The sequence below is a fragment of the Selaginella moellendorffii genome, unplaced genomic scaffold (assembly GCF_000143415.4).
Source record: "Selaginella moellendorffii unplaced genomic scaffold, v1.0 SELMOscaffold_13, whole genome shotgun sequence".
Lineage (NCBI taxonomy): Eukaryota > Viridiplantae > Streptophyta > Lycopodiopsida > Selaginellales > Selaginellaceae > Selaginella > Selaginella moellendorffii.
The window spans coordinates 2115893-2134275 of record NW_003314274.1 but is presented as its reverse complement, the minus strand read 5'-3'; the positions used below and the strand labels follow the sequence as shown (position 1 = coordinate 2134275).

At 47.6% G+C, this 18383-nt stretch overlaps 6 protein-coding genes across 12 annotated transcripts; 1 reads left to right on the top strand and 5 right to left on the bottom strand.

Moving 5' to 3' along the window:
- Positions 1 to 587: 587 nt before the first annotated feature.
- LOC9645668 (26S proteasome regulatory subunit 10B homolog A) lies at positions 588 to 2335 on the bottom strand. Of its 2 annotated transcripts, XM_002969792.2 has the most exons (10): positions 2212 to 2335; positions 2045 to 2164; positions 1836 to 1972; positions 1618 to 1779; positions 1479 to 1565; positions 1337 to 1423; positions 1148 to 1285; positions 907 to 1098; positions 757 to 855; positions 588 to 706 (listed from the first exon to the last, which is right to left on the bottom strand). In XM_002969792.2, exons 1-10 carry the CDS (start codon positions 2309 to 2311, stop codon positions 632 to 634), a joined length of 1197 nt encoding a protein of 398 aa, XP_002969838.1. In that variant the 5' UTR covers positions 2312 to 2335; the 3' UTR covers positions 588 to 631. The 2 variants fall into 2 exon arrangements, with proteins under 2 accessions (XP_002969838.1, XP_024530397.1); XM_024674629.1 differs by having other exon boundaries at positions 757 to 1098.
- Positions 2336 to 2404: 69 nt separating this feature from the next.
- LOC9645667 (superoxide dismutase [Mn], mitochondrial) lies at positions 2405 to 4085 on the bottom strand. Of its 2 annotated transcripts, XM_024674632.1 has the most exons (7): positions 4010 to 4085; positions 3162 to 3947; positions 3029 to 3075; positions 2853 to 2978; positions 2743 to 2799; positions 2614 to 2685; positions 2405 to 2557 (listed from the first exon to the last, which is right to left on the bottom strand). In XM_024674632.1, the coding sequence occupies exons 2-7, from the start codon at positions 3550 to 3552 to the stop codon at positions 2468 to 2470; spliced, it is 783 nt and encodes a 260-aa protein (XP_024530400.1). In that variant the 5' UTR covers positions 3553 to 3947; positions 4010 to 4085; the 3' UTR covers positions 2405 to 2467. The 2 variants fall into 2 exon arrangements, with proteins under 2 accessions (XP_024530400.1, XP_024530399.1); XM_024674631.1 differs by having other exon boundaries at positions 2614 to 2799.
- Positions 4086 to 4226: 141 nt separating this feature from the next.
- LOC9645666 (ethylene-responsive transcription factor WIN1) lies at positions 4227 to 6012 on the bottom strand. Its single transcript, XM_002969790.2, has 2 exons — positions 5334 to 6012; positions 4227 to 4945 (listed from the first exon to the last, which is right to left on the bottom strand). Exons 1-2 carry the CDS (start codon positions 5411 to 5413, stop codon positions 4351 to 4353), a joined length of 675 nt encoding a protein of 224 aa, XP_002969836.1. The 5' UTR covers positions 5414 to 6012; the 3' UTR covers positions 4227 to 4350.
- A 2943-nt stretch (positions 6013 to 8955) lies between these two features.
- Positions 8956 to 11805, bottom strand: LOC9645590 (protein PAF1 homolog). 2 transcript variants are annotated; one of them, XM_002969789.2, is made up of 12 exons: positions 11147 to 11805; positions 11018 to 11086; positions 10846 to 10953; positions 10616 to 10796; positions 10483 to 10553; positions 10304 to 10423; positions 10146 to 10251; positions 10007 to 10090; positions 9899 to 9955; positions 9781 to 9846; positions 9558 to 9725; positions 8956 to 9496 (listed from the first exon to the last, which is right to left on the bottom strand). In XM_002969789.2, the coding sequence occupies exons 1-12, from the start codon at positions 11758 to 11760 to the stop codon at positions 9341 to 9343; spliced, it is 1800 nt and encodes a 599-aa protein (XP_002969835.1). In that variant the 5' UTR covers positions 11761 to 11805; the 3' UTR covers positions 8956 to 9340. The 2 variants fall into 2 exon arrangements, with proteins under 2 accessions (XP_002969835.1, XP_024530396.1); XM_024674628.1 differs by having other exon boundaries at positions 9899 to 10090.
- Position 11806: 1 nt separating this feature from the next.
- LOC9646266 (G-box-binding factor 1) lies at positions 11807 to 13691 on the bottom strand. 2 transcript variants are annotated; one of them, XM_002969788.2, is made up of 12 exons: positions 13506 to 13691; positions 13344 to 13445; positions 13249 to 13278; positions 13100 to 13171; positions 12926 to 13030; positions 12786 to 12865; positions 12672 to 12726; positions 12556 to 12619; positions 12408 to 12499; positions 12273 to 12350; positions 12082 to 12207; positions 11807 to 12031 (listed from the first exon to the last, which is right to left on the bottom strand). In XM_002969788.2, the coding sequence occupies exons 2-12, from the start codon at positions 13443 to 13445 to the stop codon at positions 11891 to 11893; spliced, it is 945 nt and encodes a 314-aa protein (XP_002969834.2). In that variant the 5' UTR covers positions 13506 to 13691; the 3' UTR covers positions 11807 to 11890. The 2 variants fall into 2 exon arrangements, with proteins under 2 accessions (XP_002969834.2, XP_024530398.1); XM_024674630.1 differs by having other exon boundaries at positions 12408 to 12493.
- Positions 13692 to 13792: 101 nt separating this feature from the next.
- Positions 13793 to 17840, top strand: LOC9645589 (GPI ethanolamine phosphate transferase 3). Of its 3 annotated transcripts, XM_024674778.1 has the most exons (20): positions 13793 to 14047; positions 14097 to 14131; positions 14183 to 14301; positions 14370 to 14459; positions 14520 to 14639; positions 14694 to 14777; positions 14852 to 14929; positions 14985 to 15110; positions 15158 to 15238; positions 15297 to 15332; positions 15378 to 15433; positions 15487 to 15592; positions 15647 to 16256; positions 16302 to 16393; positions 16443 to 16953; positions 17004 to 17103; positions 17149 to 17190; positions 17247 to 17427; positions 17484 to 17567; positions 17616 to 17840. In XM_024674778.1, exons 1-20 carry the CDS (start codon positions 13812 to 13814, stop codon positions 17718 to 17720), a joined length of 2892 nt encoding a protein of 963 aa, XP_024530546.1. In that variant the 5' UTR covers positions 13793 to 13811; the 3' UTR covers positions 17721 to 17840. The 3 variants fall into 3 exon arrangements, with proteins under 3 accessions (XP_024530546.1, XP_024530547.1, XP_024530548.1); XM_024674780.1 differs by lacking the exon at positions 13793 to 14047 and having other exon boundaries at positions 14120 to 14131; positions 14183 to 14258; XM_024674779.1 differs by lacking the exons at positions 17484 to 17567; positions 17616 to 17840 and having other exon boundaries at positions 17240 to 17322.
- The last annotated feature ends 543 nt before the right edge of the window (positions 17841 to 18383 follow it).

Below are 18383 nucleotides of genomic sequence, written 5' to 3'. Positions count from 1 at the left end.
TAAAGGGGAGAAGCCTCTATTATTACATTATTGTTTTTATTGTTTACCAAGTAAGTTTAAATAATTAATTCAGTTTATTTTAGTTTTTTAGGAAATAACTAAATATTTCATTTCATTTCTTAGAGTTGCACTAATTAGACACCAGATAAAATTTGTTAGAATATTCAAATTTTTAGTATTTCTTAATCACAAGCAAGTCCAGTTTTGACTACCATGGCTGCATTGGCGGTGGAGATGATGGGCGGGGGCCCTCGAACATTTCCTGGCGGCATAACAAAGTGGGAATGGGCAAAGCAGCAGCGAAAGAGGCGACAGCTCATGGAGCGAGCGCAGCGCCAGAGGCTCAAAGATGTGGCCGAGGAGCGCCGCCGCCAAAAGGAGCTCCGCCTGGCGTTGGAGCTGGAGAGCCGGAGCCTGGAGGAAATTCCACACCACTTTATCGCTCCCAATGGCCAGCCCACGGCTCGCTCCTTCCCCTCCGATGCAATCTACAGCACCCAATCTTATTCTCGCTGTAAGCTCGAACCTCACCCAATCCTCGACGTGGATCCTAGCTTTATCCAGGAGCTTATCCAAGACGAGACATAAACTTTGTAAGAAAAAGCTAGCATAAAGGAAGAAAAAAATGTCCTTAGTCCTTGCCAAAGTCTGCGCTATAGTGAGCGCTTGATTCCAGCTTCTTGGCGTCGTTTAGCTTCCTCACGGCCTGGAAGTCACACATTTGAGAATGAAAAGGATAATATGAACGGCATTTACCTTCATAAAGTCTTCTTGGATCACGTAGTCACGGTCCGCTCTGATGGCAAACATCCCAGCTTCTGTGCAGACGTTCCTCAAATCAGCCCCGTTGAATCCCTGGTAACATGAGAGACATGAGCATAGAAAACGAAGGACAGGCTCTAGTACCTCGGCGAGCTTCACAATGGCCTCATAGTCAATTTCACCGTGCTTCAGGATACCAGCGGAGTGAATCTTCAACACTTCGATCCTCCCTTGTTCGTTGGGCAACGGAATCTCGATCTTTCGGTCCAAACGACCAGGTCTCAGGAGCGCTGGATCCAAGACATCGGGTCTGTTGGTTGCCATGATCATTTTCACCTGGACAAGAGGCCAACTATATAGAACATGAGAAACTTTCAATCCCTACCTTTCCAAGCTGATCAAACCCATCTAGCTGATTTAAGAGTTCCATAAGTGTTCTTTGGATTTCTCTGTCAGCACTGGTACCTTCACTGAACCTCCGTCCGCCTATAGCGTCGATTTCATCCATGAAAATGATGCACGGCTGCAAAGGAAAAGAAAAATGTCAATGTTTTGATAAGCTAGCGCGACATACTTGGTGATCACGAGCATAGCCGAACATTTCACGGATTAGCCGAGCACTCTCACCAATGTACTTGTCGACGATAGCACTCGACACCACCTGTAAACGTAGACAGCCTTAGCACGCAAAGAACTTCAAGCTTTTCAAAACTTACTTTCAAAAAGTTAGCATCGATGTTACTTGCAATAGCTCTCGCCAGTAGGGTCTTTCCTGTCCCTGGAGGCCCGTATAGCAGCACTCCCTACAACAGTTGAAAATATTGATAACAAGAACAAGTTAAGCTCGCAATTTACCTTCGGCGGCTTGATACCAACACGGAGAAAGAGCTCCGGATTCATAAGCGGAAGCTCTATGGATTCTCGCAGCTCCCGGATCTGATCGCTGAGGCCCCCGACAGCCGAGTAGCTGATGTTGCCTGGATCTTCATGGAGCATATTGTGCACAACGGGATCCACCTAAACAAACACAAGTATTAAAATGGTAATCGCTTAGAGCGCAAGAAACACAGTACCTCTCTCGGCAAAGCTCGCATGATCGTGAGAGTAGTCATGTCGAGCGCTACCCTAGTTCCTGCAACGAGCTTCTCCTTGTCGACTTTGTTTCTACACCCAACAACATAGCGCGGCCCGCTGCTTGCCTTGACAATCACTACAGACAAGTAGCAAAAAGAGAGAAGAGAAACGTTAGATCACAAACGAGGATGCCAAGCCAAGTACTCACAGCGTTCATTGTCGAGCTGCCTCAGCACTTCGCCTATAATCTGCCCGACGCTCTGCAACGCCTTGAGATCGTCCTCGGTCTTCTCAAACTCCTTCTTCGATGCCCTCAGGTTATCGCGGACTGCAAGACTTGAATTTGGAGCCCTGAAATCAATCGAAACCACTCACTAGTTCGTATTCTGGCCTGGTACTCGCGCGATTGCATCTTCTTCCTGCGATATTCCGACAGCGCCAGCATCCGCGGCCGATCCACTTCCACCTCCGCCATTGCTTCTCTCTAAAACCCTAAAATGTACCTAAGGAGGTCACGAGTTCGAATACTAAGTAAAAATTAGCCTTCGCCGAATATCCTATTAGCATCTTGTGTGGAAGAAACTCTCCTTATTTGGTGTGATGATACAAACCTCGGAAAACCAAGAGAAACCTACAAATTTGCCTCGTATCTGCTAGAAACGTCGCTCCAGTTGATCACTTTCCAGATGTTCTTGAGGTAGTCCGGCTTGACATTTTTGTACTGAAAAAAAAAACATCACTGCTAGAAAGCTAAATCGATTTTACATCAGTCCATGCCTGGAGATAATAAGCGTGCTCCCACACATCAATTCCCAGAAGAGGCACAAGACCTTTCGACGCAAGAGGGTCCTGCAACTTTAAAAGTTTAGAGAAATCTAGGACTGGAAACAACGCGCCGTCATAGACCTGATTCGCAGTGGTCTGCACAGCAAGCTGTTTGAGATCCTTGTTCAGTCCCAGCCACTGATCAAGCCATAGAGTTCATGAAAGATAAAAGAAAAAAGAAAGACACATACCACCCATCCAGAGCCTTGAAGAGCAGCTCCATCCGCATTCATCTTAGCGATAAGTTTCTCCAGCGATCCAAACTCGTCCTTGATCGCCGAAGCAAGCTTTCCCTCTGGTGGCTCACCACCTCCACTCTAAAAATCACAAGAGAAGAAAAGTTTTGTGCCCAGCAGATCTAGCTTACTTTTGAGGGCGCCAGGTTCTTCCAGAAGATCGAGTGATTCACATGTCCTGTAAAGACAGGAAAAAAAAAAAGAAAACACAAAAGGAAGATTGTAAGGAAAAGTGAGATTCCTGTGCCCAGAAGCTACGCTTACCTCCTCCATTGAAATTGATAGCACCCTGGAGCTTGACGATTGCCTCGGCATTCCCATCCTTCTCGGCCTGCTCCAGCTGCTCCAGCGCCTTGACGAAATTCGTGATGTAAGTCTGGTGGTGCTTAGTGTGATGGAGCTTCATAATCTCGCCGCTGATGGCCGGCTCCAGCTCGCCATAGTCGTAATCCAAATCCGGGAGCGTGAAGCTGTGGCTGGCCCTGCTCTGCTGCCCAGCCACGGCCATGGAGCTCCATCGCGCGGAGCCAATCCCCCTCCTTCCCAACCTCGTCATCGCGGACGCCATCGCTACCCCTCCAGAGAGAATGCTGCCACCAAAACAGAAAAACCCTAAAATATCCGACGGCCGAGATCCCGCCAAGTGCCGGGTCATGCGAGGAGGAAGCTATGGCGATGGAGGGAAGATTTCCACGCCATGGAACACCGTCTCGCCGCCACGGCCCCTGGCTGCATTGAGCCCCCGCTTGAAAATCGCGTAGATTCCGAAGAAGGCGGTGAGCGAGCAGTAATCGAGGAGCCGGAGATGATCGTCGTCGATGGATTCTCGGATCATGGCTTTGGCGGCGGCGCTGGAGTTCTTCTTGCGCCACATTGAGATTGAGAGGAGCTCCTCCTTCCTGCGCTTGAGATTTCGATCGGCCTGGACGCAAACGAGCTTGTTGTCCGTGAATCCAGCGTCGGTGAATCGAACGACGCCCACGACCCGGTGCGTGGTAGCGGCATTGTATGGGAGGATTTCGCCAAGAACAAGGGCGTCCAGTGGATCACCTGCATTGTGGATTGGATTGCCGTGAACAGTCGATCCAAAAGCGATGGAGATTTACCCCTACCGTCGGGAGCTGGGATCGACGAGACCGAGCCGTAATTGAATGGGCAGGGCAGCGGCGCGATGAAATCCACGGATCCATCGACGCGCCGCTTCACGAAGCTCCGGCGCGGGACCTCGATCGTCACTGTCACGAATCTCGGGAGCTGCGATTCGAAGGAAATGGTCAAGAAAAGATCAGACAATCCGAGAGAAACCTTCGCGAATCGCGCTTCCATTGCTAGAACAAAGAACGATTAATTAGGGTTCTAGCCCCGATAGTATAGCTAAATCTAAGAAATATTTTCTCCAGATCAGCAGCCCCGGCGATCTCTCTCGATCGTGTGCCCAGCGCTGCTCGATCCTCTATACGAGTATATGGTGGAGGAGATCGGAGGAAGAAAAATTAGGGTTCTTCGCCTCGGAGGAACTCGTGCTCGACGACGGCGAAGAGGAATCCGGGAAGTTGAGGAGCTCCTCGATCATCTCGGTGGCCAGATCTTCCTCGCTCTTCATCTTCTTGTGCTCTATCGGCTGTGGCGGCGCGGGATTATCGGTGGGAAGAACAATGTCGCTGCTCACGCCACCGCCGCCCTGGCTTCCAAAGTGTACCTTCATCACCCAGTTGGATTCGGGCTGCCTGCCCGATTTCTTCTGCCAGATTCCCAGGTTGGATTGCTCGGGATCCAGGCGCAAGCACGTCAGGGATTGCGAAACCCTAGGATCCTTCTTGTGGGGATCGGTGGAGCAGGAGGAAGACGAGGAGGAGGAGGAGAAGCATCGATTGAGCTTGGCGCTGAGCGTGGAGAGGAGCGTCGAGGAGGATGGATGTGGCGGCGCATTGGGATCGTAGGGGAAGTTCGTTCTTGCCCGGGGGCCTCCCATCAATCTGGCGGCCTCGTCGTAGGCACGGGCGGCGTCCTCGGCGGTCTCGAATGTGCCCAGCCACACTCTCGTCTTCCTGCATTCAAGGAATCCCATCAATCCTCGCCAAGAACAGCAAGACAAGGAAAGAAAAATCTAAGATGATCCTGCCCGCTGCTCGTCTACCATGGAGATCCGATCGATCAACACTTGCGGAGCTCTAGACTTTGGATTGATCTACAGACTTCTCGACAAGTAAAGAGTAAGGGAAAAGGTGTTCCTTCTTAGATTCTAACTTGGACAATGCAGGCCATCTTTTAAAGTGGGAATTGACCAAGCACTCCTCTCTTTCTTTCGCCGTGAAATAGACGAGAGGGGGGGAGAGAGAGAGAGAGAGAGAGAGAGAGAGACAATGCAAGCTCTGTTCTTCAGCTATCTTCCCCGAGCGACAAGAGAAAAGACTCTGGATTTTGGGCGGAGCTTACAGCAGAGGGTGTCGGATCTCGCTGACCCAAGAGCCCCAGTGGCGTTGCCTCACGCCCCGGTACCGCTGCGGCCTCCCCATTCTCGATGGATTCGCGATACAATTCCAGCACCAATTAAGCGAGCAACCTCAAGAACAACGAACAAGAAGGGAGAAGGAACAGTGGAGAACGAGCACAGAAGAGAAGAACACTCTTTTCGTCTGGAGCTCTGAGGGGAATGAGCGCAAAACTTTACTTCTATGCACTTCGACGAGTAGCAATTAAAAGGAGGAGCGGGAAATGGCTACTAGCAGGAACAGAGCTGGGCTGGCTGGCTAGAGAGAAAAAAAAATAGGAAAAACAAAGAGATTTAAATCGCGAAGAGTGAGAAAATTCGAGGGTCCCGCAACCGTTGAGCATGTCGGACGGATTCAACAAACAGAACCTCAAAGTCGTCTCTTCCGGGCAACCCAACGGAGGGAATTCTCTCGCGCTTTCCCTTCCACCCCCCGTCCAGTTTTTAGGGTTCTTATTGGCTATGGCGAACGGACAGACACACACAAGGGAGTGATCTTCCTCCCAGCTTCTTCTTCTTTCTTCTTCTCCTTCTAATTTGCGACCCCATTCATTCAGGACAGTCAGAGTCAGTGTCCTGCTGCATTGTCTTGGTTAATTCTGCTCAAGAAATGAGATGATTTTCATTTTCTCTTTTTGGCGCTTCGTTTGTGTGTGTTGTCCACTTGTCCTGAGAGTTTTGTGTGTAGTCTTGTTTTGTAGTAGCATTGCTTGCTTGCTTGCATGGCTGAAGAAAAAAAAAAAAAAAAGAGGCATGGGTCAAAGACTATTAAATAGGGCTCACCTGCTTGGCATTTATAACCATCTGGCTGCTCTGCTGCTGCTCCTGCCGCCAACAACAGCATATTCCACCCACAAATCAAAAGTTGATCCAAAGCTAATCAATTAGGCCTAATCAAACAAAAAAACCCACCACCACGCACCACCACCAGCCGCACAAAACCAGATAAAATACAAGCCCCCATTCGTGCTTGGTGTCTGCCGTTGTTCATGAAATGTAATTTAAAAGCTGGATGGCGGGCGGGGGGCGGGCGGGCTCAGGTTCAAACACAAAGGTGGTGGTGATCATGCCAAAGGCATTGTGCTCCTCGTCATGTTTTCCAAATGTGCCGCCACCACTTAGACTAGCCAAGACAATCATAAAAACACTCCCCCGCGATGCTGCCACAGTTCCCGGACCCGGTAAAGGGAATATCTTGTTACTTTTAACCCCCACTTGTGGGGGCATGGCCCCGCTCCCAAACTAATTCCGCAACTGTGGAGCGCCAACTTGGGCAAGCAAGTCCTTCGGACACCAGGGATTTGTACAAAGGGGGGTCATAGTTTCCACGAATCCTTTAGTACTAAGCCCCCGGTTCAATCTCCAGTTGGGGTCCGCCGCTCCTGTTTCGCAAGTGACTCCACTGTTGATGTGGTGACTTTGAGGCAAGCAAGACAAATGCCCAAACTTCATATCCATGTTACTCAAGTTTTGTATTTTCTGAAGGGGGAAAAGGTCTTTGGGGAAGGGGAAAGAAATGAAGAAGATGGTTTGAACGTTACGTGGTTTTAATCTGCAAGGCACCAAAGGGAGAGCACAAAACGGAGCACGCAATGGTGTCATGTCACTGGGAGCAGCCCAGGCCCCACTCTGGAGCAGCAAATCCCACAAGGACACACACCCTAGATCAGAATGCAATGCATGCCTTCTATCCATCCTAGGCTAGATCTAACATGGCACAACATGGGAATTATAATCATTTAGCAAACAGCAACTCAGAGAGCTTGGGAATATCCAACTTGTTTCTGTTGCCTTGTTGGATTGGATTGGATCCTATATAATTGTGAGGCGAAGAAAAAAAAGAAAAACAAGTCTAAGATCTTTAGCTAGATGACGATCCAGAAGAAAATTTCAGACAAGCAGCACATGAAAAGAGCATGAGGGAACTTCGTCTTGTTCGTGTCTCTCTCTTTCTCTCTGTGTCAGTCGTTTTAATTTCTGACTATTCGTTCCGGATATATCTACATGTATGTGCTGTTTTCAACAATTTTATACCGAGTTGAGAGGCAAACACCGACATTACGCGTTTGTTTTCCTTCCAGTCTCTCGAGGGGTCAAACCTGGTGATGTTTCTCCCTGTGGTGTTAAACTCTTGGATTCTCTCTTCTCTCGAGTATCGACTGCTCGAGACTAAGAAAGGAGAAAAATATCTCTGGTACATATGGTGTGATAGATACGGCAGCTTGTTGCTGCCACGGTCACATGAGAGCGCAGCCATTTCTAACTTGTCACTGTGCAGGGCAGGCCCTCCTTTCACATGGTCACTCCAAACAAATTGCATTTAAAACAACGAAAAAAACGAAAGCTTTACAAGAAGGTTCACCCAGAACATGGTTGGTGCACTACACTGTTGATCCTGATCTTGTAATCTGTTTGGTTTCTTGAAATTGAAAATGAGCACCAAACAGGTCTTGTCCTGAGATGCAGAATGCAAAATGCAAAATGCATCTCTTCCAAGGATCAGTCTAGTCTGCAGCACAAGCTCGAGCTTATGAATGTGGGCGGTACCATCAAAAGTTACACACTCTTATCATACTTTTGTTTGACTTGTGCATCCTTTTCTATGTGTAACATGTGTGTGTGAGAAAACTAAACAAAAACAAGAAATTTGACAAAAGGTGACAACATTGTTGTGTTGGGTGAAACGAAGTAATGCAGAGATCGCCGCAGTGGAGTTTTTGTAGTGCAGTTGACCGGTGTTGGTTCTCGAGCTTTTGCCTTGAGAGCATGACAAGGATTCGCGGAATTTTACGTTTTTTAAAGACAACCACGCAGCCGATCCTTACGGATGGAAAGATTTGGGGATTTTGGCTACGTCGACAAGCACCAAACCGCCACCGGCGCTGTTGCAAAGATACGAAGCGAATCAAAGGTGGCCACAAAAGAAAAACAAGATTTGCGAGAAACCTCGCGGGGATTCACATGGTGAACAGCTCGTACGACAGGTACGGACGGGAGAGAATTTATGCATCACGCGGACTAGGAGTTCGTTTCTCTGTAAAGAACTTCCTCTGGGAAACTCCAAGTCTTTTTTAATTCTTCCTTGCATTCTAGAAGCGAGAGAGACATGGACATTGGACATTCTCGCAGGGAGCCAGGTATGCCTTTTTGACAAAGGAGAGCAAAGTGCAATCAAGCAAGTTTACAGCTAGCGAGCGAGGCGAAGAAACGAGAAAAACTGCAAGAAAATTGAAGAGGAAGGAAACAAAGGAAAAAAAAAAAACCAAGTTAAAGTTCCGTAAATGCTCCAATGGTCGCCTGTGAAAGAAAATGCTACGAGAGAAATAGACAGACAGGCTCCTTTTGGAGTTACAATCGAATAGATTCGAAAGAGGCGATAGGCTAACAGCCGATAACGCGCTTTGCGCATTGACCATATCCTTTTCCAAGAGGAGCTGTGTGGTACATTGGCACCACCACCGAAGGACAGGCAGACTCGCACACACAACACAACAAAAGTTCCTCACATGAAAAGAAGGGAAAAAAAAAGAAAAAAAAGACAAAGCTTATAACAAGAGAGATGGGCGATTTCAATTGCAATCTGGAACTTTATTGCCATGGCATTTTGTCAGTCAGTACTAACTGCCATAATGTACACTCAAGCCAACCCTTCCTTTCTTCTTTCTATCTTGTCTTCTCGCGAACGAGAACCACTGAAGTCATCGTCGCTTCTTTTCTTCGTTCACCATCTTCGCGATTCTGTGATGTTCTCTGCCAGCCGAGAGCTCTGCCTTGCTGCCGATTTGCGGGTCAGTAGCGCGATTGACTTCGCGTCACGAGAAAGAATTTAAAAACCAAAAGCAAAAAACTCCCCCTCTCTCTTTGTTGTATGGCTGTAGCGCGTCTCTGTGTACCTGGTAAGCGCCGCTGGCAGAGCTTGGTTTGCTTTCCTTGTCCAAATCCAAAAGCACGCTTAAATAGAGACGTCCTCGTCTTCGCTAGCCTCTCTTGTTTCCTCCTGGTAAGACGGCCGTCTTCGTTTCGTGGAGTGTCTCTCGATTTCCATGGGTCTCTTGTTGCTCTTTGTCGTTGGAGCTTCTTCCTCTATCGCTGTCTCAGTTAGGCGGCCCTGCGAAAAAAAAACCGCGCTCTCAGTCTCTAGAAACCAAAACTCATAACCTTCGACTTACATCCATGAAGATTCTTCGCATGGACTCTCGTTGGTCTTCTTCTTCCTCCGTCAAGTCTCTTCGACGGACTGTAACGCTCGACGGAACTAAAAATTGATTGTCAACGTCGTCTTTAGAGCGGCCCTCCCTAGCCTTCTTCTTGTGTAGTATGAGCTTCGAGCTGATTGGCTGCATAAAATGTTCAGATTGTTATACTAGAGACGACTCCAGATTTTTCTTGTACCAAGTATTGTACAGCATCTTTTCCAAAACAGAAGACGTAGTTATTTCGAGCATCTTCTCCACGGACCTGGAGTTTCAAGAGAATGAGACATACTTTCGCACCAGAAAACTATACGTACATCCCATTGATACTCCCTTATCCAGGTATAGGGAATTTCATCGTCGTCGTCATGCGCCTGAGTACAAAACACACAGGTTTGAAATATAACTGAATGAATAAAGAATACCTCATCTAGTTTTGGAACCATGTAGCCCAGAAACTTTTCCGTCTTACCGTCTTCCTTGGGCAACGAGTAACTCTTTACAACCGCCTGTTTCACCCCAATTTACCAGTAAGAATTGCACGTTTTGAAATGGAAACCGTACTCGAGATTCAAGGTAGTCCCTTGTGTTCCGATCAAGTTTGCTGTAGAGCTCCGAGTCCCCGGTTGGCTCGGTGTCAAAAACTACATGGACAAACTGGTCGCCACACCTACAGAAGCAAACAAAATCAGGATAATAAACGAGAAAGCTGCATGCTTAACCTGGAGAAGTCTGGTAGTAAAGGTAAAACTTCCACAGGTTTGAGTTCGGGCTTGGTTTGATGTACAGGCTCCATCTTAGAAACCCTGAAAGTTTCCTCAATGGCTTGAATTTGGTGGTCTCTGCCAAGAAGAAAAAGCATTGAGTGCTGTGAAATTGATCAACAACGTTGATCCTTCACCTGTCATTGATTGGACCTTTTCGGCCCTCCTTCTGTTCTCTCAGCTCCTTGGCTTGTTTTTCCGTCAACGACTGAACACAAGCATGAAGGCGGACATGAAGTAAAGAAAGAAGACGAAAAAAGTAAGCCTTACCTGCTTAGCAGGATCCATACTGACAGGAGAAATGTATGTAGTTTTCACCAGCCAGGCCACGCCCTTGTCAGTAGGCCGTTCTTTTCTCCTCGCTAGTTCAGCCTTCTGCTTCACTCCAACTTCGTCGTCCACGAGAAGCTCTGCGTCTGCAGGATCTAGAGGAGCCTTCGTCTTTGGCGGACTGCAAGTCTGAACGTAAATCCAACATCTAGAAATGCAAAGCCACGTACTTGTATACACTGAGGTCGAGAAGATCTAATGGGATACCAAGGTCTGGTTCCACGTAAAGCTTGTGCTTGAAGGTTTTCTCCATTGATGTAATAGAATACTTTGAATATCTAAAACCAGGGAGAAACAATCAGCGCAACGTCCTGGAACAAATCGATCAAGACCAAAATGTACCTGTCTTTATCATTGTATATGCGAAGCAACTTTGGTTGTGATACAGGATCCGGCAGCTCATTCCTAAATCTGGAGAAAGAAAACACCCAGTGTGTAAGAAATTCGAGCAACACACATCCGCGAACTTACTTGATCTTACAAAGAAAGGTGGATGGTCTCTTCAACCGGTTCTCAGCCTTGTCCGGCACAACGGATGGCTTCTTCTCTATCCGCTGCTTCTGCTGAGAGTGGTGAGCCGAGGCCTTAGCGTCCCTTTGCTTCCTCATCTCATACTCCTTCTTCTTCCTCTCGCGTCTCTCCTCCTCGGTTTCCCTCTTCACAGGGTGAGATTGGTGCTGTTGATGGTGATCACCCGAATTGGGATGACTCGAAGAATTGGAGCTGGGATTCCTCCCTGGCGCTTGAGCCGGATAGGAAGAGGACGACGGCGGTGGTGGTGGAGGAGGATAATTTCCATAGCCGCCGCCGCCGCCGCCCGGCGGCCTATCGTGGTGACTGGGGCGCTGCGGCTGATGGTGATGCCCTCCCCCTCCGGAATAGTGGCCGCCATAGCCCGAGCTCGTACCTGACGAATACGGTGGCACGCCGGGCGGAGGCCCTGGCGGATATTGCTGCGATCCGGGAGGAGGAGGCTGATGCTGCGACGAATGCGATCTACTGCTACTACCGTAAGGAGGAGGCGGGGGCGGCGGCTGTGAGCTCCTTGCTGGTGGCGCTCGCCCGGATGGATACACTGATGCCATTCCCGCTACTGCAGAGCCCTAAAATCTCCGAGGAGCCCTAAACCTCTGAACTGGACCCTTTTAAAAAATGTTAAAAGGGAAGCTTTTTAAACGTGTTTGGTTCTGTCATAGTACACGCTATAGATCGTTGCTATCCAATCTCTGGCAGATGCTGCTGCTGATTGTTTTGTACAATGGGCGAGCTAGAGCCTTGCTGGTCCCTTTGCTTGCTTTTGTGTAGCTCGGCGGCTTTGGGAGAGTCCCCGTGCTGCTGCAAAGCTTGGAGTTGCTCCTAGAAATCAGAGAACTTTAGACAAGAAAAGAGAAAACGAAAGCTTTTACCAGGTAAGAGTCGCGCTCCTCTTCGAGTTGCCGCTTTATTTCCTGGACATCTGCTAGCTGAGCTTTCAGCCTCTCATTGTCTTGGGTTAGATCCTCCACTTTGTGGCTCAGTTCCTCGCATTCTTTCTGTCAAAACCAAATGTAAACGTGCTTGTGAAAAGGGAGAAGGAAAACAAGAGAAAGAGACTAACTTGTTTTCTTTGCCTCGAGCGCCTTGCTGATTCCCTGTTAGATTGCTTCCTACGCTGACGCTTAAGTTCGCGTTCATCCTGAGATTTAAAGGAAGAACTTATTAGTAAAGGTTCATATCGAGCCAGGATGCGTACTTGTAACATCATGTCAGATTCCAGGGCCCCGGCTGGAACGATAGCTCCGGACGCACGCTGCTTTCCTTGACCACCATTCCAGAAATCTACACCTGGACTTGTTCTCGCTAATCAAATCTAAAAGAAAAGGAGTGGTTTTGATAACAACCTGTGTACTGAAACCCATTAGTTGTCTCTGTCCCTTGCTCGCTACTGTTTTTCTTGTTCTCCGTCTGCGTAGGACCAACAAAACGCCAGCCTTAGCAAAGGCAAAACGTGTCATACCTTGTCCTCGTCACTGTTTCCACTGGGAGAACCATCACTGTCGCTCTCCTCGGTTCTGCCAGTCAGAACGTTAATCCACCAAAAACAAAAACAGCCCGATTGCACAGCAAAAACCTCGGGGCAATTGCTTTGTCAACAGCAGCTTCTGGTTTCGTCTTCCTTTTCTTACTTTTGGATGACTTGCCTTCCGCAGCCTGAGAATCACAGCAAACAATGTTTATTAGAGATTTCCTTTTGTTTTCTGGATACATTACCCCGTCATTTCCACTGCCGGGAGGAGACGCCATTCCAGCGAGACCGTATGGGTAGCCTCCATGCGGGTACATTGCGTAATGTCCATACATCATAGGCTGCATATGCTGCGAAGAAAAAGAAAAATAAAAGATCAGCCAAGCTACTTAGTTCCAAGAAAGTTGGAAGCTTTGTACTTGTCCATGCCACACAGGAAAGTAGCCAGCTTGTGGTGCTCCACCCGGCGCTGGAGGAGGAGGATAGTATCCCTACACAGAAGAAAAAGGAAGGAAAAACTCGACTTAGTCACAAGCTCAAATCGACAGAGTGAGAAGCATGCTCTTACTTGTGGCCACGAGGTTGGAGTGTGAGTTTCCTAAGCACTCACTCGTTTGTGTCAACTATAAAATGGGATAAAGACAAAGGCTTTAACGAACAAACCTGGGAAGAAGTGGCCGGAGGAGGAGGAAGAGGTGGAGCAGGAGGCGGCGGCGCTGCCTTTGAAGCTTTCGCACTGGAAGGGGGCGCGTCGCCAGAACCCATCTGGGAAGAAATCCTAGAGAAATCACCCCAAGCTGCGAGAAAGAACACCAAAGCGCTTACCCTTTAGCTCTAGAAACCCTGGAATGGATCAAAGAGGAGGCATTTGGCGAGCGCTGGCGCGAGAAGAGCTTGGAACTTCGATCTGTGCTCCGATTGTGTGTGTAATGGCGCGCGGATGACTGTGCCGCGGACTAGGATCACAAGCGCCGCGCTGGCATCGGCAAACCTGCGCTGACTGGACCTAGGGCTTTAAGAACCCTAACTTCTGGCGGCCGTGACGTGGGCAAATTGACAGCTGGCAAACACGTGGGAAACACACATACATTTTTAGGGTTCCTGGGATTTCGTAGGGTTTTAGGAGCGCGAATGGGCATCCAGACACGATTGCTTCTGCTGCTGCTCTACATTCTGGCGCTCCACTCCCTCGCGATCTTCCTCTTCACGTCGGGATTCCTCCTCACGCGCACGGAGCTGCCGAATGTGAGCGAATGCGCGGATGCCGCCGCCGCCCCTTGCGGTCGCGGCAGCGGATCGAATGCCAGTTGCTGGACGGATTCCGGTGGAGTGAAGCGCGCGATCGTTGTCATAATCGATGCGTTGAGGTAGGTGATCGCGTAAAATATATCTGGATCTGAGCTATTGTCACTGTAGATTTGATTTCCTTGCAAGGAGTGAATTCTTCTCCGGTAAGAGTGCTCGTAATTTTTGCCAGCCAGCGTCACTTTACGGCTTTCTAGAATCAAAGCCATGGATGGATAGGCTTACAGTGCTACAAGATCTAGCAGAGAACGAAGCAAACGCTAGAATTTTTAAGTACGTTGCTGATCCACCCACGACAACACTGCAGCGGCTCAAAGTTTATATGCATACATTTTTCTGGGTTCGATCCCTCGTATCTCACTGTTTTCTTTTTCCTTCTTTCAGGGGCTAACGACGGGAGGATTGCCAACATTTATTGACGTTGGCCACAGTTTTGGTGCTCCTGCAATAGTCGAAGACAATTTAATTCTTCAGGTCAGACCTTATACGAAATCTTCTATGAGAAGTCATAGTTTTATATTTGGTTTCCTCCAGCTTGCACGAAATGGCAAGCGCGTTGTGATGATGGGAGACGATACGTGGTTGCAGCTATTTCCAAATCATTTTTCCGAAGCTTATCCATTTCCATCATTCAACGTCAAAGATTTGCATACAGTAAAACATTTTCAAAAATTTTGCTTGCAAACTAATCTGCACGCAACGTTGTAGGTGGACAATGGTGTTATAAGCAACATCTTTCCCAAGCTGCATCAAAACAACTGGGACTTACTTATTGCCCACTTTCTTGGCGTGGTACTTTTGTCGCGAGCAGGCACGCTGCTCCTTTGCTTTGGTCATTTTTCGTGATGCGATTTAATCTACATCAGGATCATGTTGGACATATATTCGGGGTAGAATCTCCTCTCATGGTTGAAAAGCTGACGCAGTATAACAATGTCTTGGAGGTAATGTTTGAAACCACCATTATTCAAGACATTTTTGGGATACGTTACTTTACAGGAAATCATTTCTATCCTTCAAAAGGAGTCAGGTCCTGGTGGTCTCCACGAAAATACTATGCTGATTGTTATGGGTGATCATGGTCAAACTCTTAATGGAGATCATGGTGGTGGAACAGCTGAAGAGGTTCGTTGTTCTTCTGGCATTTTTCATTGAACCCATATGAGTAACAGGTTGACACTGGACTTTTTGCTATGGTCTTGGGAGGCCGAAAAGGCAAGGATATTCATTCCTCTTCTTGTGGATTGCACATGGTTTGTTTATTTTTCCTGGAGTATTTCCAGCGTAATATTAACATATATTTGTTTCCAGGACGCCAGTAGCCCGGGTATAAGCACGCTTCCACAGGTTAGAATCAATTCTGTGAGATGAACATTGATGATCGGTATGCAGCTAGATTTTGCTCCTACGTTATCTACAATTTTAGGAGTTCCCATTCCTTTTGGAAGGTAGCTCTGTTTCCTCACGTACTTGCTTACGTTCGTAACGTGTCTGGTTGTAGTGTTGGACGAGTAAATTTGGAATTGCTTTCATTGGCTTGGTCTAACCATGAATCCTCAAATACACCAGAACACTACCAGAATGTTCTTTGTATAAATAGCTGGCAGGTAAGGTCACGTTATTTCTTGTTTCTCATGTATCTGTACGACATACCTCTTCAGGTCATGAGATATCTCGAGCATTATGCAGCGCATTCGCTTAATGGGATTCCAGCTCCCGATTTAATGCGCTTGAAAGCATATTATGAACCTTTGTCTCGAGACGCAACTGGAATTGCCACCGGTCTCAAGGACCAAATAACTTCATACAACACTTTTCTTACGGAAGCTGCCGCTTTAGCCCGATCTCAGTGGACCCAATTTGGAGATGCTAAGATGGCTGCAGGCCTGACCCTTCTAGTATTATCTGTTCCGGTTCATGCACTGGCGTTATTAAGAGTGTCGCGTTTCCGAGGGCCTCACCATTCTTATGAGCTGCAACTAATCTTTCCTGGAAGACTTATTGCCTCCGCATGCACATTGGGAGGTCTTATTTCTGTGGCTACAGCTGTTACACTAGGTAAAGGCTTCAGCTGGTATGTTATTCTTGGAGCCGTGGGCTTTGCTGCAGTATTTGCGTATCTTCTTTCTGGATTTTTTCAAAATACATTAAGTGCGAAGACCAAAAGCTCTGAAAAACGCTTCTGGAGCTATGCCTGTGATTCGAAGGCCATAGCAGGAGTTATGTTTGTAATGCTGCACGCTTTGAGTCTCCTCTCAAACAGTTTCATCAGTAAGTAAGTCACTTCTAACGACTTATCTAAACTTAATCTTACAGTGGCTGAAGGACATGTTGCAAGTTACCTTCTTGCAACTATTGGATTGATATACTTTCGATTTGCTCTGCAGTTCCAATCTAAAATCTTTCAGGCAAGCACCGTTTACTCTTTCTCTTTGTACTGACACCAAACCGTTCCAGGCCGTCTTGTTTCTTGTTGTCAATCGTGTCCTTTCTGGCATGGGTTTAACGAGCATTGTCAAAGACACGGTAGAATCTGGCAACGAAGTCTCTTACGCTAACTGGCTTGATGCAACTATATATTGCGTTCCCTTGCTAATATTTTCTTGGCTTGCCATCCGGCACGTATCCAGGAACTTGTATCGGCTAAACGCTTACCTCGTGGCAACACTTGCGCTACCTGTAATGTACGCAGCCATCGCAGTTCATTGGCTTATCTTGGATTTGAGCGAAGTGAAGACTATCACGATACCTGGCGATATAAGAGAATTTGCCCGTTTACAACTACCTCGTGTGGTATTTCTGGGCACTTTATTATCCACGGGTCTCGTCTACTTGGCTGGGAAACTTTCCGCTGGTAAATCACATCTTAGAGATGCTGTGATTGCGTTGTTCGGAGCTTGGAGTGCCTCTATTCTCCTGCTTCTTGGACGCACATCTCCGGCTCTCGGTTTTCTTGCAATGCTCGAAGGTAAACTTCTTACAGTTCTGTGTGCCAGCTTTGTGATTGGTTTCCTGCAGTGTGGTGTATATTGGAGCTTCAAAGCTTGGAGAAACGAAAGCTTATTTCTTCACACTGGAATTTTCTAGCACTTTTGCTATTTTTTTGCACTAACCACAGGCATGTAGAATTGTAACTTCTTCGACTAACACCTCTGCGTTTTAGATGTACATTTGACGGTCTTCGTTACCCTGCGGCGTTCATCGGGTAACTTATCTTCACACGGTGTAGTATCATGCTTCTGCTGATTACGTAGTTTACAGATTTGACGAGTTTAACCTCTATCGACAAGGAGCACTTCTTATTATTGACACTTATGGCGCATCGCATGTTTTGCCCATAATCGGCCTGCCTTCTCTTGTTGTCGCTGAATCTGAAAAGGATAGCGAGCAAAAGAAGGCAGACGGACGTCGCTCAACACATTTTGCTCTAGACATTGCTTTGGTAAGGCTTTTATGATAACTCCGAAGCCATAATCTTCTTTTCCACATATTTTGCAGGCTTACCTTTCCTTCGGGCTCATCCGAAGCGTCACCACTACTTTCTCGACGATTTGTGTAGCAATACAAAGACGACACTTGATGGTAGGCATCTCTTTTTTGCTTTCTCTATTGCAAACGCGGCTGCTTCAGGTTTGGGGATTATTTGCTCCAAAATACGTTTTTGATGCGATTGGTCTTTTGATAACCGATTTATTATTTGTGGCCGCATCTGGCCTGTATTTTTCATTCACGTAACTTCATGGGTTCCAGAGACTTTGAGCTAGTTTTGTTCGAATTGCTGCACAGAAATTCATCCCTTCTGGTATGTAATCATCCTTCTGTGCTTGTTTCACGATTTAATTAAACATTGGGGCTGGGGCTGGGGCTGGGGCTGGAATGGAGTGTTAGACTCAAAGCGTGAGACTACGAGAGGATCTTCGACTACAACAGAAGCCTCGCGAAAGTGAGGTGCACACAAGAGCTTAGCCAGCCAAACCATACCATCCGCGTCCACAAGCCGCCGGCGAAAGCTAGCAACCGGCTCAACTTGAAGAACCACACCGAGTCGCGCGTCACCATCGCGCAAAACCCAAAGTTCCTCAAAGGCCACAATCCGCAAAGGCCTCTGGCAAACAGCACGAGTATTCCGGAGGATCCATCTGTTCTGTAAAGGCGGATGCTAAGCTGCTGCAGCTGCAGCCGCCAGGCCGCCAGCTTCGCAGTCGCCGACCCTCACGTCCTCGATCACGCGTCGAATTACATGACCAGTTTGAAGATAGAATTTTGTTCCTGAATTTGCCCCTGACGAATGCGAAGTCTCCGCATGTGGATCTTAGTATATTCGAACACTACAGCACACTTACATCGTTGGGGAGAGGACGATCTATTAAGTTGCGGGTGTGTCCATTGCGCTAACAA

Coding starts and splice junctions, on each gene's coding strand:
- LOC9645667 (XM_024674631.1), bottom strand. CDS start 3,552: ATGACCCGGCACTTGGCGGGATCTCGGCCGTCGGATATTTTAGGGTTT. Junction 2,979..3,028: donor AGAACCTGGCGCCCTCAAAA/GTAAGCTAGATC, acceptor TGTGATTTTTAG/AGTGGAGGTGGTGAGCCACC. Junction 2,800..2,852: donor TTCAAGGCTCTGGATGGGTG/GTATGTGTCTTT, acceptor TGGCTTGATCAG/TGGCTGGGACTGAACAAGGA.
- LOC9645590 (XM_024674628.1), bottom strand. CDS start 11,760: ATGGCATCAGTGTATCCATCCGGGCGAGCGCCACCAGCAAGGAGCTCA. Junction 10,554..10,615: donor GTATGGATCCTGCTAAGCAG/GTAAGGCTTACT, acceptor GCTTGTGTTCAG/TCGTTGACGGAAAAACAAGC. Junction 9,847..9,898: donor TAAGGGAGTATCAATGGGAT/GTACGTATAGTT, acceptor TTGAAACTCCAG/GTCCGTGGAGAAGATGCTCG.
- LOC9646266 (XM_002969788.2), bottom strand. CDS start 13,445: ATGGGTTCTGGCGACGCGCCCCCTTCCAGTGCGAAAGCTTCAAAGGCA. Junction 12,727..12,785: donor GACAAAGCAATTGCCCCGAG/GTTTTTGCTGTG, acceptor TCTGACTGGCAG/AACCGAGGAGAGCGACAGTG. Junction 12,620..12,671: donor GAAACAGTGACGAGGACAAG/GTATGACACGTT, acceptor GGTCCTACGCAG/ACGGAGAACAAGAAAAACAG.
- LOC9645589 (XM_024674778.1), top strand. CDS start 13,812: ATGGGCATCCAGACACGATTGCTTCTGCTGCTGCTCTACATTCTGGCG. Junction 15,239..15,296: donor CTTCTTGTGGATTGCACATG/GTTTGTTTATTT, acceptor ATTTGTTTCCAG/GACGCCAGTAGCCCGGGTAT. Junction 15,434..15,486: donor GTTCCCATTCCTTTTGGAAG/GTAGCTCTGTTT, acceptor GTCTGGTTGTAG/TGTTGGACGAGTAAATTTGG.
- LOC9645666 (XM_002969790.2), bottom strand. CDS start 5,413: ATGGGGAGGCCGCAGCGGTACCGGGGCGTGAGGCAACGCCACTGGGGC. Junction 4,946..5,333: donor GAGATCCGACACCCTCTGCT/GTAAGCTCCGCC, acceptor CCTTGAATGCAG/GAAGACGAGAGTGTGGCTGG.
- LOC9645668 (XM_024674629.1), bottom strand. CDS start 2,311: ATGGCGGAGGTGGAAGTGGATCGGCCGCGGATGCTGGCGCTGTCGGAA. Junction 1,286..1,336: donor GCTATGCTCGTGATCACCAA/GTATGTCGCGCT, acceptor TTTCCTTTGCAG/CCGTGCATCATTTTCATGGA. Junction 707..756: donor TCCAAGAAGACTTTATGAAG/GTAAATGCCGTT, acceptor TGTGACTTCCAG/GCCGTGAGGAAGCTAAACGA.